The sequence below is a fragment of the Grammomys surdaster genome, unplaced genomic scaffold (genome assembly GCF_004785775.1).
Source record: "Grammomys surdaster isolate TR1022 unplaced genomic scaffold, NIH_TR_1.0 126076, whole genome shotgun sequence".
In the NCBI taxonomy this organism is placed as follows: Eukaryota; Metazoa; Chordata; class Mammalia; order Rodentia; family Muridae; genus Grammomys; species Grammomys surdaster.
Window position 1 is genome coordinate 7,307,629 of NW_021620885.1, and position 16,526 is coordinate 7,324,154.

Below are 16,526 nucleotides of genomic sequence, written 5' to 3' on the forward strand. Positions count from 1 at the left end.
TCCCTCCCTCCCTCCCTCCCTCCCTCCCTCCCTCCCTCCCTCCCAAGTAACTTTTGCTGTGGTGTTTTATCACAGTAACAGAAAAGTACACATTTTAGCAGCATTACCGCAGTTTCATCAATTTCCTCTAGACAATGACAGTTCAGTATCTCACCTTAGTTTATTAAGAGTCCTATGACCTTTAACACGCTTTAATAAAATGTATAGAAGAATGAAGATTTCAAAGGCTTACCTTCCTGAAAAGTCTCTGACTTCCACCCCCAGCGGATGTTGGGTAATAGATGTAAACATTGTGGTCTTCTGCACTGACGGGCTTTTCCACAAACGGCTTTTGGAAAACTTCCCCATTCACTTCGACATGGTCTTCTCCTTCAATCAGGTTGCATTCTAAACACAAAGCATAGCTGCCAGTCAGACACTGATCTATCACCTAGGCAATATCATAAGAGCAAAAATAAAATGTACTTCTCAAGCTTCTAGCAAAATGACGCTAAGCCTTAGCAGACTAAATTAATCAGAGCTAAGGTAGCACAGCAGCAGAGAAATAGCCTGAATAGTATGTGCAACGCCCTGGCCTCAATCCTCAGGGCCTCAAGGAAAAACACTTAGCCTGAGACAAAGGACAAGAGGCTACTGATGACTACAGAGAGAGTAAGAATTAGCCTTCCCAGGGATAAGCTTCCTAAATGATTATCCAGTTCCCAATGGTCAGCCCTCAGATCATACATATACAATTATATGTATAAGACCCAGGAAGATAGCTCCTAGAGTACTTAGCCAGTTAGCTCAGTGTCTTGTTTTGCTTTCTTTTCTGACACAGGGTCTCACAGTGTGAAGCCAGCCTGGCCCAGAACTAAATACATACTGATTCTGACATCGAATTCCCTATCAATCTGCCTTACCCTTCTGAGTACTGGGATTCCAGGCATGCCCCGCCACGACAGGCCCACAACTATTTAATTCATTAAGATAAACGATTAAATAGACTATCATGAATTCCTAAACTCTTTCTAGTTATTGTAGGGAGTGACACAGAGTCTGTCAAGAAGCAAAAGGAAGGCTGGGGAGCTGAGTTCTCTGACCTTTCGGGTTATTTGGATCACGGTTCAGAATCGCATACCGAGGAAGTAGGATGCCTTCAGCTTGAAGAATGCTATAAACGTCTCTTCTAAAGAAACAGAGAGACATCCTTAGTGTTTGGCTCTCCACTACTCAGTATATTCCCACACAAGTAGTTATCATCTTAATTATCAGGACCTTCAAATATTAACCCTTTTTGTTTTTCTAAATATTTCAAATATCAAACTGCTCCTAACAAAATATTCACCAAAATGCATATAAAATGTCTTTTGTAGCATACCAAAAGACTACACTTTAAAACAAGAATGTACATGCATGAAGAAAAATAGTCAAGCAAGACTAATATCACAAAGACAAAATATAGCCTAATGATTAAAACCCTTACCATAAAATAATATTTAATACTATAGAAAAATATTCATAAAATGTTGAGAGAAAAATGATTTTGCTCTCATGTGAAATTAGCATATGTGTATTTCCATGTAAGTAATGTCATGTTATAACACAAAAGTAGAATGCTCATGGAAAATAGCACTCCATATAGTTACCAAAACAAAATGCCAACTAAATGAATCAGACAAACACACTCCCTTTCATAACTTCATCTGCTCACTAGGTTAAGATGTATAGTAACAAACTGCTGTAATGGTACACTTCACCACAAACACCATCAGTTCCAGTGAATGAATGCTATGTCGGCATCAGCCACATGACAAGAGACTGCAATTCTGATCGGTTTAGTAGGCTTTGGAAATTAAGCAACTGTCAGCAAGTTCCTTGTCCCACTACTTAGGAAACTACCTGTGACTAAGTGAACGATTCCTCAGTGCTCAAGGTTCTTCATTGATAAAGTTTCTTAATAAATGTATTCTCTTAAGGATACAATGACCATAAGTGAGAACATCTGATGCTGTGTCAGCATACACTAATTAGTAAGGAAGCGTGGATTTCTTTTTCCCTTAGTTCAGCCAACTTCACTCACCTATCTTGTATGAGATACTGCATATTCAAGTCATTGATTACAAATGGATTCCTGAGTTTTGCATAGGCAACTGCTTTGTCCAGTGGAAATCCTAAGAACACATATTATTATCATATTCTGTACAATCTCAAGATAAGCTGGCATCTATAAATTTATTAATTATCAACTTGAATTATGTCACCTCCCCTAAAAAAATAATTTCATTATGTACATAACCACATTCTATAAAAGATATGAAATAATAAGTATGTACATTTTTATTTAACTTACACTATTAAAATAACTTTTCTGGGTTATTATCATTGATCTGGCACACCAAGTCACTGACTATATTAGTCTGTTATCTGACTATTTAAAGATACCTGATAGAAAGGTAAGATAATTTCATATATAAAGAGAAATCTTTGAATAATGTTTCACACCACTTGATTTTTAAAAATCTTCTCAATACACATGTCTCTTTTATTTGACATTTTCATGTCTAAATATGAACTAGCTGACAGTACCTTTAAAAATAGAAGCAAAAACAAAAATGGATTTATACACAATAAAATGTGCAAAAGATAAAGATATGAATAGAAGCATGCTGCAGCTGGGTCACCTTTAGGATATAAAAACTAATCTACTAAAGCCTCTAGACTACTAAAATGATTAATAGTAATGAAAGTGAGTCAAATGTAGATATGATTACAATACATTTGAAAAAACTGTAAAAATCTTAGAGATTATATTTTACTCTCTACATTACCACTAAAATTCTCCAATGTACCATAGCAGATTGAAAAAAATAAAAACATGCTTAAATCCTGCCTGTTTAGCTATGTAAGGTTAAGTTGACTTGCCTATCTCTAAAGTCAAGCTCAGTTGTCAATGATCATGACAACCATCTAACCAATAGGACACTGGTAGAATGAAGAGCTTCTCAATGTATTTAAGATACTTAGAAAATCTGCATAACCTCCCAAAGAATACTACATTTTATTGTCCTTAAGTGACAATTCTCTCATCAAATATCTCCTCTATGGAAGATAAAAACCAATCAGCAGGATGGTGTATGATTTAACCATGAACATCAACCCTTCCTGAGGACATTACATTTCTGCAGCACTACATGACATTTTAGAAATGTTAAGTATTAAAATTCTAATCAAAAAGCTACGTTCAGTTAAAATGATTTCCTAAATTTCTCTTAATTTTTAAATAATGCATTAAGCAGCAGCTGTACTCTATAACACATTCTGCACATGTAAAGGTTTCAATGTCATGAATTCAAGTTTCCGACCAGAACTGAGCAAATGGAAAGCACGTGCCATCAGTCAGTCCCTGCTTTCATGTTGGTTAAAGAGAAAATAGTCTCTTGCCAACAGATAACATATAGAGTATGTCCTAAAACACAGCAGGGAGCTTTTAGGAGCTAATAGCTTTCACAGAAAGAACCATGTAACTAACAGTAAAAGAAGAACACTTTCATGTCAGAAAATTTAAAAATTTTTCAAGAAAAAAGCCTCAGCTAACCAAGATCAGACTATGTTTACTAAAAAATGAAAATCAATCTTCATTACCAGTATACAGAAAAAAAATTTAGCACAGTACAGAACTATTGTGGGGGGGTTAAAAATGTAATGATTAATTCAGAAACAAAGTCTAAACCTTACAAACTTATTAATGGGAAAAACAAGCAATTTACAAAATTTAAAAATTTTTCAGAAATAGACAGCAATAATTTTTATTATTGTATTTTACTATAACATTAATAATTAAGCTTAACTGCTATTGCCGTTCAATTAAAAATGGCAAAGAAGCCCTAAATTTTTAATTGAAAGTTCTTAACAAATGAACTATGCACACTTATAAAGAATACCAGGTTACTTTCTATGTGGTAGAAATATAGGGCTTAAAATCTCTAATAATTCAAGCATTTATCTGCAGATAAGTGCAAACAAAGGTATATATTAAAAGGGCTAATCACAACCTTACTTTAACAGTGAAGACTAAGAGTTATCCAAATGTTAGGTTATTAGTTAACTAAGTTATACATTTATATAATATACACCATGAAAAAAATATGGTGTGGGAAAATTTGATAAAATCTAAGAAAAGCTAAATGTAAAGCTACATGTAACTACGACACTAAACTTTGAAAAAACACGTTGAGAAGAAAAAAATTAGAAAGAAATATATCAAAATGTTAACATCCCTTATCTGTGAGTTAGCTTCATTTCTCATTTATCTAATACTCTACAATAAGTATGTATTATTTCTACAATCAGATAGGATAAAACACCCCTTCCACCTTCCAATACCTTTAGAATGGAAAGAAATAAGACAATCACATAAAGGCCAGTTTTCCACGGGTTCATTCAAAATAACTTCCTCTTCAAAAACTACTACTGTGATGTATTTAAACAACGAGATCCGTTCCAGAATTTCCTTCATGGGTTTGGATTTGGATTTCTTTGCCATGGAACATATTCCAACCACAATCTGCCTTTCTGGTGGCTAAAACAGAAAGAAAACAGGATGACAGGTTGTCCTAATAGGAGTTCTAAAATATTGCTATTGAAGTTTCTTTTCAGAAGTAGACTTGGGATAGGAATCAGTAAAACTGACATATTCACTACTGAAGTCAGCAAAATTCTATCACTTATAATACTTTACAATTAAAATAAATTTTAATAAAAAACATCTTCAGCATATTGCTACTGTTTTGAATTAAGTTTAAAATACAAAAAACATTTCTTCTTCACCTGCTTCCAGCATTTACTTAATTATCTTCAGGCAGAAAAATACAAAGCTCCATCTATTCCAACTAAAAAGTCCAATAAGAGGCAGATAAAGAATTCTGTTGTTTAAAATCAAATGCATTTCCAACTATAAAGCTGCACAGTATTAAGTCTTCTCATAGACTGAGCTGGGACATTAGCTGGTCACAGATAGCTTTCTGAACTTAGAGAAAGGCTCACTGCTAAATGCCAATGAACTTTGACACTCCCTCAAACATTCCTCCTTGGCATTCCTACTTAATGATCTCGTTAATCTTTGTACTTGTAACCAAATCAACGTTCAAACTTGAATGCACACAGCATATCAACAGTAACATACTGAGGACCTCTAGCTCACAAAATTCTGTTATATTTATTGTTGATTCTTTGCACTTCATCTTGGCCTTTTCATTCCAGAGCTTAAGAGTTCTATCAACCACATAAGGCTGCATCTAGTTCTTTTCTCTTTCATGACTTTATGTATTTTATACAACACTATATAAAGATGTTCAAAGGTGGTTGATAAAACTTCCCCTTAAATGTAGCAATAAAAATTTGGGGATTAAATTGTTCTTTTCTTTTTACATTTAGAAAAATAATTCTACATTGACTCTTCTAACATGAAAACTGGAGTTCAAATGAGTATTAGAATTGATAATAAATCAGACAATATAATAGCAACCATTCTGGAATATCCTATCTCTGACTTCCCCCATCGTCCAACTTAAGGTCCCTGTTCATTTTAATCCTCATCAAGAATCTTGAAAGGGCTCACTATCACCTTTCTAATAAAGATTTCATAGGTCAACTCTACTGGTTATTTCTCACAGCTCCAATAAAGTTTGTGACAAGAATATCTGTGGAGGACTTATTTCCTCGGGATGATCAAGGCTCACCCACAGTTGCTTAGTGAGAACATCACTGCTACAGAAAAAACGTCTCCTGACAGGAGGTTGAAAGAGTTTGACTCCACATAGCCCTCAAAGGCACGCCCTCAGTGACTTCTCTATAAACAGTTCTGCTCTTCTCACAGACACAAATAACTGTCTAATCACGATGGCATTTCGATCTTACCACTCTTACCAAGCAAGACAGGTTTTTCTTTTAAAATGAGATACTATTTTTAATTTGATATTCAAGAGAAAAAAATCAACATATAGTTTATGTCTGCATTTCAAATCAGTTCCCAAAACAGAATAGTCTCTGCCTGAGGGCAAGGAGAATGAGAGCTAGGACACACAGTGAGCACTACAACAAGGAATTGAATGTTAACAGATGTCCTCCATCTCTATGCGACAGGACGCACAGGACACTGGATACATTAGTGTCTTACACACATGCAGCCTTTCAGATGGTCTTGCAGAACATCTTAAACTTAATTAGTTCCTTAGTATCTTACAGCAACTCTAAACTGTCATTAAACGACGTAAGGGTCTTATTGCTAGCTACCTTCATTACACTGTTTAATATCCTGTTAGTCATATTACTTATACTTTTTTAATTTAAGACGTTTTAAAACAAATTTGCACATTAAAAAGTAGTCTTATTTAAAAATCACAGTATTCATTTGTATTAGGAGTAATCAATGAACATTCTGCACTGCACTGGTTTAACACGAAAGCAAGAAACAACTTACAGACTCATCCTCCTCCTCCTCGTCTTCATCAGCATGGTGGAAGAAGCGGCGATAGTTTCCAGGATTGATTTCTGCATCTTCAGGCCCAACAAAGAATCTGGGGGCTTCACTCATTTTTCTTCAATTTGATATACATAAAGTTTAAATAATCTATACTAAAGCTGCTTTATATAAATGGTGTCAGAAGAACACATTCTCGCTCTGCCAGCTGACACTCAGGTCTGCTGCAGCGTTTTCACACGATCACATGAAATGTGCTGACATTTAGTTGGCCAGTGCGCCTTTGTTCTCAGATATCATTGCTTCATTGTTGAACTCCCAGTTGCTGTTGCAGTTTAAAACGCAAGGACAATGAGGCTGCTGATTGCCTGGGTTGGAATAGTTATCCTCCTTTTACCTAAAACACAACGCAGGCAGTTAATTTCAGGCGAGTTCTTCAAAAATACTCACAAAAAAATAATTTTAAATAATATTAGAAAATCAGGTCCAGTAACTTGACAAAGACCACCAAAACAATAATCTATCTCCCTGCATAAAATCAAGTAATGAAGATTATAGTCCAGAAAAATATATCAGAGCAAGTGGATAAGATGACACAACATGACAAAAAGACCATACTCAATTCAAATCCAAAAAGTACCTGATGAGAAAATGATGTAAATTATAAAACAAAATTTTGTTAAAAAGTCAAACCTTCGGTCCTGAAGTATCTGAAAGGAGTAGACAAAGACAGACAAAACACAGCTTTTCTGTATTAATCAGTGAACTGAAAACAAGACTTCATTCAGCTCTTCTCAAACTGAGGGCTTAAAACTATTTAGCAAATCTAGAACAATTACGACAGCAAGCCTAGAAAAATTTCTACAGCCTCCTTATATAATATGCTTGTCCAGAAACTGTATGTGATTCAATGACACTCCCATATAAAAATCCAACATGAAAATCCATGAGTTAGCTATCATATGCTAATGGAATAATCTCAAACTATTCCTTACAAAGCTATTTACATGTATTTGAACACTGCTGATATTAAAATTAGTTATTTGCCAAGACGAAATTGTATATCAAATACTTCATTTAATGACTGGTGATATTAAAATTAAACAATATGCTAGATAGATGTACAAAGCACAATACAAAACTTTTATTTCTAGAAGCCTGATTAAAGTTTAACTCGTAGCTTTCAATAAAACATAAAATACAATCAGTTTACTCAGTAAGCTTTGGCTTTAGAAAATTGTTAGGAAAGTTGAAATCACTTACAATTAGACCTGAAAGAAGAAATAATTTATTCATTAAAAATGCTTTTTGTTTTTACTTCACTACACTATTTAATATTAAAAAGTGTTTCTTATTAAGAAAAAAATCCACAACCTTCGGTAACTTCACAGCAGATCAGTTCAGCTCGGCTTTGCAGTTACACTAAATCCATCCTTGGGGCCTGTGTTTATCTTCTTTCCATTAAACATATCAAATACTTTAGTAGCAGAAAGAGCCTTTGCTTGGAGTCACCTATACCAATCTATTACCAACAACTAACAACTTATGTTAGCATTTCTGAATCTATCCACCCCCTCAGCTGTGTGTGTGTGTGTGTGTGTGTGTGTGTGTGTGAGAGAGAGAGAGAGAGAATGAGAGTATACCAACAAGAGAGAGAGAGAGAGAGAGAAGAGAGAGAGAGAGAGAGAGAGAGAGAGAGAGAGAATGAGAGTATACCAACGGCCTCTAACTGTGAAGACTGAGGTAGCATAGTACGTCACACAGAAACACTTAATAAACCTATATTTACTAACATAACATGAATATCTAAAGGAATACTGAAGGATATCTGTTGATATAAATAAATAAATGTATTAATTCAATAAATACTATTTACTTCTTATAGAATCACTTAAGGTTAAACAATATATCCCTAGTTTAAGTATCCTAACAAAAATGACTTATGTAATAACCTCATTTTAGAGGTAGTGCTATAGGGCTATTTTTTGCTGTTGTTGTTGTTTTCTGGTTTTCCCCCCATTTAAATATTCTTTGTGAAATGCCTAGAATTATATAAATGTAAACTTTTTGAAAAACCCAGTCAAGAAGACAATGACCAGTGGCAGAAATATAATTATTATTGCTATTTGGAAAATACTGGTTTGCAGGGTTGGAGAGATGGCTTAGTAATCAATAGCACTGGGTGGTCTTCCATAGGTTCTGAGTTCAATTCCCAGTACCTCCATGGCAGATCACAGGGTAGTCTCATGGGATTCGATGCCTCTTCTGGTGTGTAGACATACACACCATGCAGACAAAAAACATCCATCTATATTAAATACATAAGTAAATCTTAAAGGCAAACAAGCAAACAACTTACGGGTTTGTATTTCATACCACTCTTTCAATGAATAGCTGACATTGGGAGCAGAAATCATCAAAGATAACAAGGGGTGAAGGCATGTACATCACTTTGATTTTTCTCCCCAAACAACATGGGTTAGTAGCTGATCTGCTGCCCCACTTCCAAAGCACACATCTCTTAGGAAGTTCAGTTGAGTCTTTAATGCTGCCCAGATGACAAGAGTTCATGTCCTCTACACAACTGTAAGCGTATGCCCTAGAACCTGGTCTTCTATAATGACTGGAGAAAGACAGGGGTAGATGAGCCAATGAAGGAGCACATGTCAGGAAGTCATCTCTGATCACATGACACTGGATCAAAGCCAGAGGGTGATACATTGAGATCATGTGGGGCAAGAACCTGAAATATTAAAGCACAAGTATACTTAGTGTATTTCCTGTGTTCAAAGACTAGCCAAGGAAAAAGTGGAGAATATGATGTTAAAGATGGAACAAAGGTGCATTCAGAGTACTGAGGGTAAAATCATTTTCTGAACTACACCTGAGAAAGCAGGTGAGGAAGAAGAGGTTAGACAGTGAAGAATTTTGTTTGAATGGCAGGCAGAACAATTATCCCTCCGTAAAATATAAGGCTGGGTGAGGCTTTCATTTATTTTTCTATAATTCTATTAAAAGCTGAACAATTAGTGCTTAGAAATATGAACTTAGGAGTCAAGATACCAATGTTATATTCTTGTCCTTTAAAATTGTATTTGAACTCTTGGGCCCTCAATTTACTTCTATGTAAACTGTACCTGTCATATCCTACATAAGGGCTAAATATATATTCATACATTAAAGATATCTGTACTCTAAATTCTGGACGTACTCCATCTCAATTAACATGTTTGAGTAGGACTCCACCATTTAAGGTTTTTCAAGCAATTCCAACAAGTAGCCATGAAAGAGAAAAGAAAATGGAAAGAACAGAAGCAGCAGGAAGAGAAACACATGTTCACCATTTTCATGACTGTGCACCATTGATAGTACAGAAAATCAGTCTATCTTCTTGTCTTACTTAGGGTTTTACTGCAGTGAACACATGCCATGACCAAGGCAAGTCTTATAAGGATATTTAATTGGGTCTGGCTTACAGGGTCAGAGGTTCAGTCCATTATCATCAAAGCAGGAGCATGGCAGCATCCAGGCAGGAATGGTACAGGAGGAGCTGAGAGATCTACATCTTCATCTGAAGGCTGCTAGCAGGATACTGACTTCCAGGCAGCTAGGACTAGGGTATTAAAGCCCACACAAACAGTGACACACCTACTTCAACAGGGCTACACCTTCTTCTAATCATGCCACTCTCTGGGCAAAGCATATACAAACCATCACATTCCACTTCCTGGCCCCCATAGGCTTGTCCAAACATATGACCACACCTAAACATAGCATAATAAAAAATACATTTAGTCCAACTTCTAAAGTCCCCATAGTCTATAGCAGTCTCAACAATGGTAAAAGTCCAAAGTTCAAAGTCTCTTCTGCAATTCATCCAATCACTAAATTGTAATCCTCAAAGCAAGACAGGAAACCAGCTGGGCAAACTCCAAACGCTGAATCTCTTGGCTGATGTCAAAGCAGTCTTCAGATCTCCAACTCCTTTTCATCTTTGTTGTCTGCAACAAACTTCTTTCTCCTGGGCTGGTTCCACTCCTTGTTAGCAGCTTTCCTCAGTAGATAGATAACCCATGGTTCTGGCATCTCAAACATCTTGGGGTCTCCAAGGCAACTTCAATGTTACAGCTTCTTGTTTCAGTGTCTGGGATCCACACATGGCCTACTAGGCTCCTCTAAAGGGGTGGCATCACTTCTCCAGCTTTGCCCTCTGTAGCACTTTGATCCACTCCACTGCCAATGCTGTTCTTGGTGATCAGCCATGGTACTGGCATCTCCAATACTCTGGGGTCTTCTGCTGCAACTAGGCTTCACCAATAGCCTCTCATAGGTTCTCTTCATGGTGCCAAGCCTCAATTCCTTTGCATGACCCCTTCAGTCCTGGGCTGTCAACTGCAAATGGGGCTGTACCTTTACCAATGACCTTCCATAGCCTCTCACAGTGCTGAGCCTCAGCTGCTCTTCATGACCCCTTCATGTCTTCAAATCCAGTACCACCCAGGTGACTCTTAAACATTACCAAATACAGCTGCAGCACGAGGTACAACCTTTGGCTATCTCTGGAACACAACTTCTTTGTGTTCTCAGAAAACATTTCCCAGAAGATTTCACCTCAATGATGCTGGTCCCTTCTTAATCATCACTAATTTTTTAGTTCCAGCGAACCAGCATCAATTGTCCCAATAGTCTCTTTCTTTTCTTCAGTATAATGCCAGAGTCACATGCCCGAATCTGCTAAGGTCTGCTGCTTGCTGGAGCTGGAACATAGCCCCGATGTTCTATTCCATTATCACTAGCTTCCTCTTTTCCAACTCCTTCACTGTCTAAGCTTGGCTGTCCTGGATCTTGCTCTGTAGATTGACCTTGAACTCAGAGATCTGTTTGTCTGTCTCCTAGGATTAAAGGAATGTACCATCATGCCTGGATTTAAGCTTTTCTTCACCTAGAACTTGCTCTCTCAGGCTGGCCTTGAACTCAGAGATTTGCTTGGCTTTTTATCCCCTGGGATTACAGATCTGCACCACCATCCCTGGGTCTAAATTTAGCTAGGTAGGATCTTGTGCCAAAGTCCCACTCCCTTAATTTGCTATCTCCTAGAACACAGGATTTGGCTCCATTTCACTTCCTGGTGCCCCTTTAATATTCGAACCATGTGTTTTATGTTTTTCCTTTCTAAGCTTGCTACACTCATTTAAAATCTTCTTCTTGAGACTTAACCAAAAAACAAAGTCTATGATGGGTGGGCGATTCTGAGACTTCCTTTGTCAATGCAATTAGTCTGAGTCTCTTCACCTTAGCCTCAGGCAACTCTTCAGACAAGGGCAAAAAGTAGCCACATTCTTCACCAAAATACCACAAAAACAGTCTCTAGACTACATTCTGAAATTCTTCTTCACTAAAACCTCTTGGGCCAGGTCTGCACAGTTCAATTCATACCCAGTAGCAACATCTTCCATATTCCATAGGATAGACCATTAAGCCCAACTTTAAGCATTCCACTGCTTTCCAAAGCCCCAAAATCCACATTCCTCCAAACAACAGCATGTTCAGGTTGTCACAGGGATACTCCACTATGCTGGTACCAATTTGTCTTAGTCAGGATTTCTATTCCTGTACAAAACATCATGACCAAGAAACAAGTTGGGGAGCAAAGGGTTTATTCAGCTTACACTTCCACACTGCTGTTCATCACCAAAGGAAGTCAGGAAGCAGGAGCTGATGCAGAGGCCATGGAAGGATGTTACTTACTGGCTTGCTTCCCCTGGCTTGCTCAGCTTGCATTCTTATAGAACCCAAGACTACCAACCCAGAGATGGCACCACCCACAATGGGCTGGGCCCTCCCACCCTTGATCACTAATTGAGAAAATGCCTTACAGCTGGATCTAATGGAGGTATTTTTTCAAGGGAGGCTCCTTCTTGGTGATAACTCCAGCTTGTGTAAGTTGACACACAAACCAGCCAGTGGACTCCTATAACAAAAAAGGATATAAGCTGAAGAAGCAGAGTCTCCATCTGACCAGTGCTTGGCTTATCTCGAATAGTAAGTACTCCTTCACAAACTTTACCAGCTTCCAAGATTTCATCATTCATTTGATCTTGGTTACCTACAATCGTCTTATTATAGAATAGCCTGGGGTGTATATAACTCTCCAAAATATAAAAATAGGTTTTAGATGCAGGGCTTCCTAACATGTTGCTCAACAATAAATGCAGGTTCAGGCATGCTAAGACATTGTCTGAGCCACTCAGATGGCTTTAATGCCCGCCTCAGGTAATGAGCAGCACTATCTTTAGATTTGTCTATGATACATTTTCAATAGATGTCTTAATGTAAAAAAAAAAAAGATAGGAAGCAATAACTACTTCCCAAATGAATGATCCCTCAATCATCTTTGGATTATTTATAAGTATTTGAAGTACATAGATAAATGTTTATCATTTCAATAGTACTGAACAGGTGAGGCTCAAGTGTTTCAATAATCTATATTAATCAATCAGTTATCACATAATTAATAAAAAAGTGCAAAGCCAGTTCTGTTTAAATCTAAGGTCACAAATCCAAGCAACAACAAGAACAGCAACAACAACACAAATATAAGAACAACCACCACCAACAAAACAGAACTTTATTGTTCTTTATTATATTGTAGATATTCAATAAATTCTATGAAAATATGAAGTATTTTTCCCCTCTCATGTGGTATATGGTTCCCAACAAAATGAAATTTAAGGCTAATCTGAGGAGATCTAGAACATTCTCATGATTATTTCACTTGGAATCCTACAACTGACTATGGCCATAGCATTGCACAATACTCAACAATTTGATCCATGTTCAGTCACAAGTTCCAGTGATAGTAAATGCCTAATGTGAAATATCCATGGATTATTCAAATATCAGAATTGAACCTTTCTTTAGTTTGCTTTTGTAGCAACGGTCCCCAAATAGAGTGGTTACATCATAATAATAAACACATTACTGGCCTATTACAAAAACCTTTGATCAGGAATTCTTAAGTAGAGAATTTGTATTTTAATGAACAGACAGCAAACTAGGTTTGAGATGTGTGCAAAAAAAATATAAAAGACTTAACACTAGTTAAAAATTGAAATGTGTTTTCAGTTAACTAGTTTCCACACATGCCACGCGGCAACTAGGAGACCTTACCATCTATGAGAAGCACTTGGTGGAGCTACTCAACTGTCAAGTCTAGCTTTGAGCCCAGTCCTCTGCCTTCCTGAGCCTCCAAGGAGATGCTGACACTGCTGGAGCCTCACTTTAAGAACTGCTCCACGCTAGCAAGATTAACTTTAACTCTTGCTCCCCGCCCCAAAATTACTGAAGAGCTCTAGGCAGCAGACAGAACTCGGTTATACATCGAAGACAGTTTTAAAGATTAAATGAGCACACAGGCAGCCAGAACAGCTAGAATGCAGTAAGGACTCTGTAAACATTAGCTGTTCCTATAACCGGCTAACTGTGGTTGTAAGGAAGACTTTTCTGACTTTAACTGGCAAAAAACCAAACATAAGCAACTCAGCTCAGAATGTGCCTCCTGGCAAAGGCTGCCTGCTCAGATCCTCTTGTGATGGTCTTTGTGGAGACCTTTTTACACGGCTCCAGTCTTACTTGGCTGCTCTAGACTGGACTACCTACTGCCCTGGACAAACAGTCCTCTCTCTCACATGTTTACTCATTCTGGCTAGAGCTGCCTCTTCCTTAAATCACCCTGAATAAGCCATCAATCCTGTACAGTATTTAGAGCTTCCTTACACATGTCTCCCAAGCTATCTTCCCATAGGTTCCACTACAATCCAGAAGTCCAGCCACGGAATTAGTAAATTTCCACTCCAAAAAAAAAAAAGGAAACTGGAGCTCCAACAACTGCTGTTCAACGACAAAATACATAACCGGTTTTCCTGAGATCCCAAAGCATTTTCCAATGGAAACATTATTATAAATGATAGCTAAATTCCAAGACACTAGGAAGAAGTTACATTAAAAGTGTTAAATACTGGCTTCTTCCTGCTAGGAAAGGCAAACTAGAATAGTTTTTTGATTACATGAACCAAGACAGCTCCAAGTTCCATACAACTTTGGCAATGATTGATTTGATTCCCCTCCCTCTTCAAAAGGTATACCTCTTTCTGCTGAGTCAGCCCTTCTGCCTGGAATTTACCTTTCTGCTGAGTTAGCTCTTTGGTTTGGAATTTATAGCCATCTTAGAGGAAGTTCCTATTCTCCTTGAAATAAACTGGAAGACTTCAAAGAATGCTTGCCAGACTATTCTCATGCATCTACCAAACCTCAAACATATTTCTTAACCTTTCCATCTCCTTGTGCTCCATAAATACCTTTCCCAGTGATCTGTTTCTGTGGGAGTTCAGGGTTTTGTTTTTAATTATCAAACATTTCAAATTATCGGAAAGACTGAATGAACTACTCCTATGTCTAGTATTAGATTCAATATTCTATCAATTGTTCAATTTAATACACTTATAATTACTTAAAACTTCACAAGCTTTGATTGTACAATTTTGAGCCTTCTGTTTATCAGCTTTACCACTTGCTTTTACAAAAAAATAGCCTATGCTGGAGAAAAAACATTCATCAGCAGTCTGAAATATTTAATTCTACATCACATACAGAAGTTGTACAGAGATCATGACTGTCATTTGTTTTACACACACACACACACACACACACAGGAACACTATGGATAATGTTAGTGAAGCACACCCTGATAATGTTAGTGAAGAAACTGGAATAACCAGTGCAATGGCGGGACAATAGAATACAGATGTTGGATTCGAATCTAGTTTCTACTAAACACTCAAAGGTTTACCCATGGCAAACTGTTACCAGGGTAAGTTACACAACATCACTAATTTTCCATTTTTCAGTTTAAAAATATAATAACCTAACAACCTTCACAGGACTCTTGAAAGAATGAATATATGTGCAAAGCATGTGGTAAAGTTACACATTAATAGCAGCTATCGTTATATTATTGCTCTAAGACCACAGATTTCAGTTAAAAAAAGAAAAAAACAAAACCGTAATACCGAAACAAAATCCTGCTCTGGTGTAGGCTTGGACGCTAATGCTGAAGTCAGCCATGCTTCCTATTTCTACAGCTAAGTCTTTCAGGTCTTCCAGGACGCAGAAAGCAAAACGACCATTACTACGAAACTCTAAGAATGGTAACTCTCAGGAAGTTGCCAAAACCTCGAAGATGAGATCCAAAGGTCATTACCTACACAGAAGGACGCAAAGCTGTCTAATCGATAAGGAGCGGCGGGTGCGGCGTTGACCTGCAACCTCGTATCTTACAGTGCAAATGCTGCAGCACTCAGTGCTTTTGTTCTTTGGAAGTGGGTGTGGAAAGCAAAGACAGAGCGAAGAACTGGGAATGAAACAGACACTTCTCCGCACCGAAGAACCCAAACAACGCTTCACACCTCGGTGGAAGGAGATCCAAATACAAAGAGAACTTGGATAGCTCCCTACTAGCTGGACTGCAACTTTGGGCTTTTCAAACTCTAGAAGTGAAAAGAGGAAGCGACGCGGGAAGTGGAGAAGAGATCAAACCTAAAAAGGACCCTCGGGTTGTACTGTCACTCGTCCAAAACCACACTGCTGTTCGCGACTGTTCGTGGCTCTTGCAAGAGCACGTGTCTAAGCTCGGCAGAGTGGAGCGGAGACAAAGCAAACACCTGGGGGCGGCGGTGAGCCTCTGGCTCCGATAGATGTCGGATGTCCGGGTCCTCACCTGCCACGGCTGCGGTCATCAAGCGATCTGTGGAAGATGCTTGAGCCCATCCAGGTTTCGGTTCCTCCCCTTTAGTTGCGGGGGCAAGGGTAGGATGTTCGTGCAGAGGCGGCTCTTGGAGGCGTGGACCTGGATCTTCCCTCTCCAGCAGCAGCGGAACGGCTGGCACGGGTACACCTCAGGAGCCGCGGACACGCCTCTTCCCTGCCCGCCCTCCACAGGTCTCACATGGAAACTGCACCGGCCAGAACAGTTTCCGGCGGACCAACGATCCGCTAGAGCCTTCCTGTT

At 38.0% G+C, this 16,526-nt stretch overlaps 1 protein-coding gene across 4 annotated transcripts in view; it reads right to left on the bottom strand.

The window, feature by feature from the left end:
* Ppip5k2 (diphosphoinositol pentakisphosphate kinase 2) overlaps positions 1-16,435 on the bottom strand; it is a 63,650-nt gene extending 47,215 nt beyond the window's left edge. For all 4 annotated transcript variants that reach the window (XM_028755679.1, XM_028755678.1, XM_028755677.1 and 1 more), the window contains exons 1-6: positions 16,236-16,435; positions 6,461-6,857; positions 4,366-4,561; positions 2,063-2,153; positions 1,083-1,168; positions 233-387 (exon numbers count right to left, since the gene is read on the bottom strand). In XM_028755679.1, the coding sequence (XP_028611512.1) occupies positions 233-387; positions 1,083-1,168; positions 2,063-2,153; positions 4,366-4,561; positions 6,461-6,574 (642 nt within the window). In that variant the 5' untranslated portion in view covers positions 6,575-6,857; positions 16,236-16,435. The remainder of the gene's footprint in view (positions 1-232; positions 388-1,082; positions 1,169-2,062; positions 2,154-4,365; positions 4,562-6,460; positions 6,858-16,235) is intronic.
* Positions 16,436-16,526: the final 91 nt, after the last annotated feature.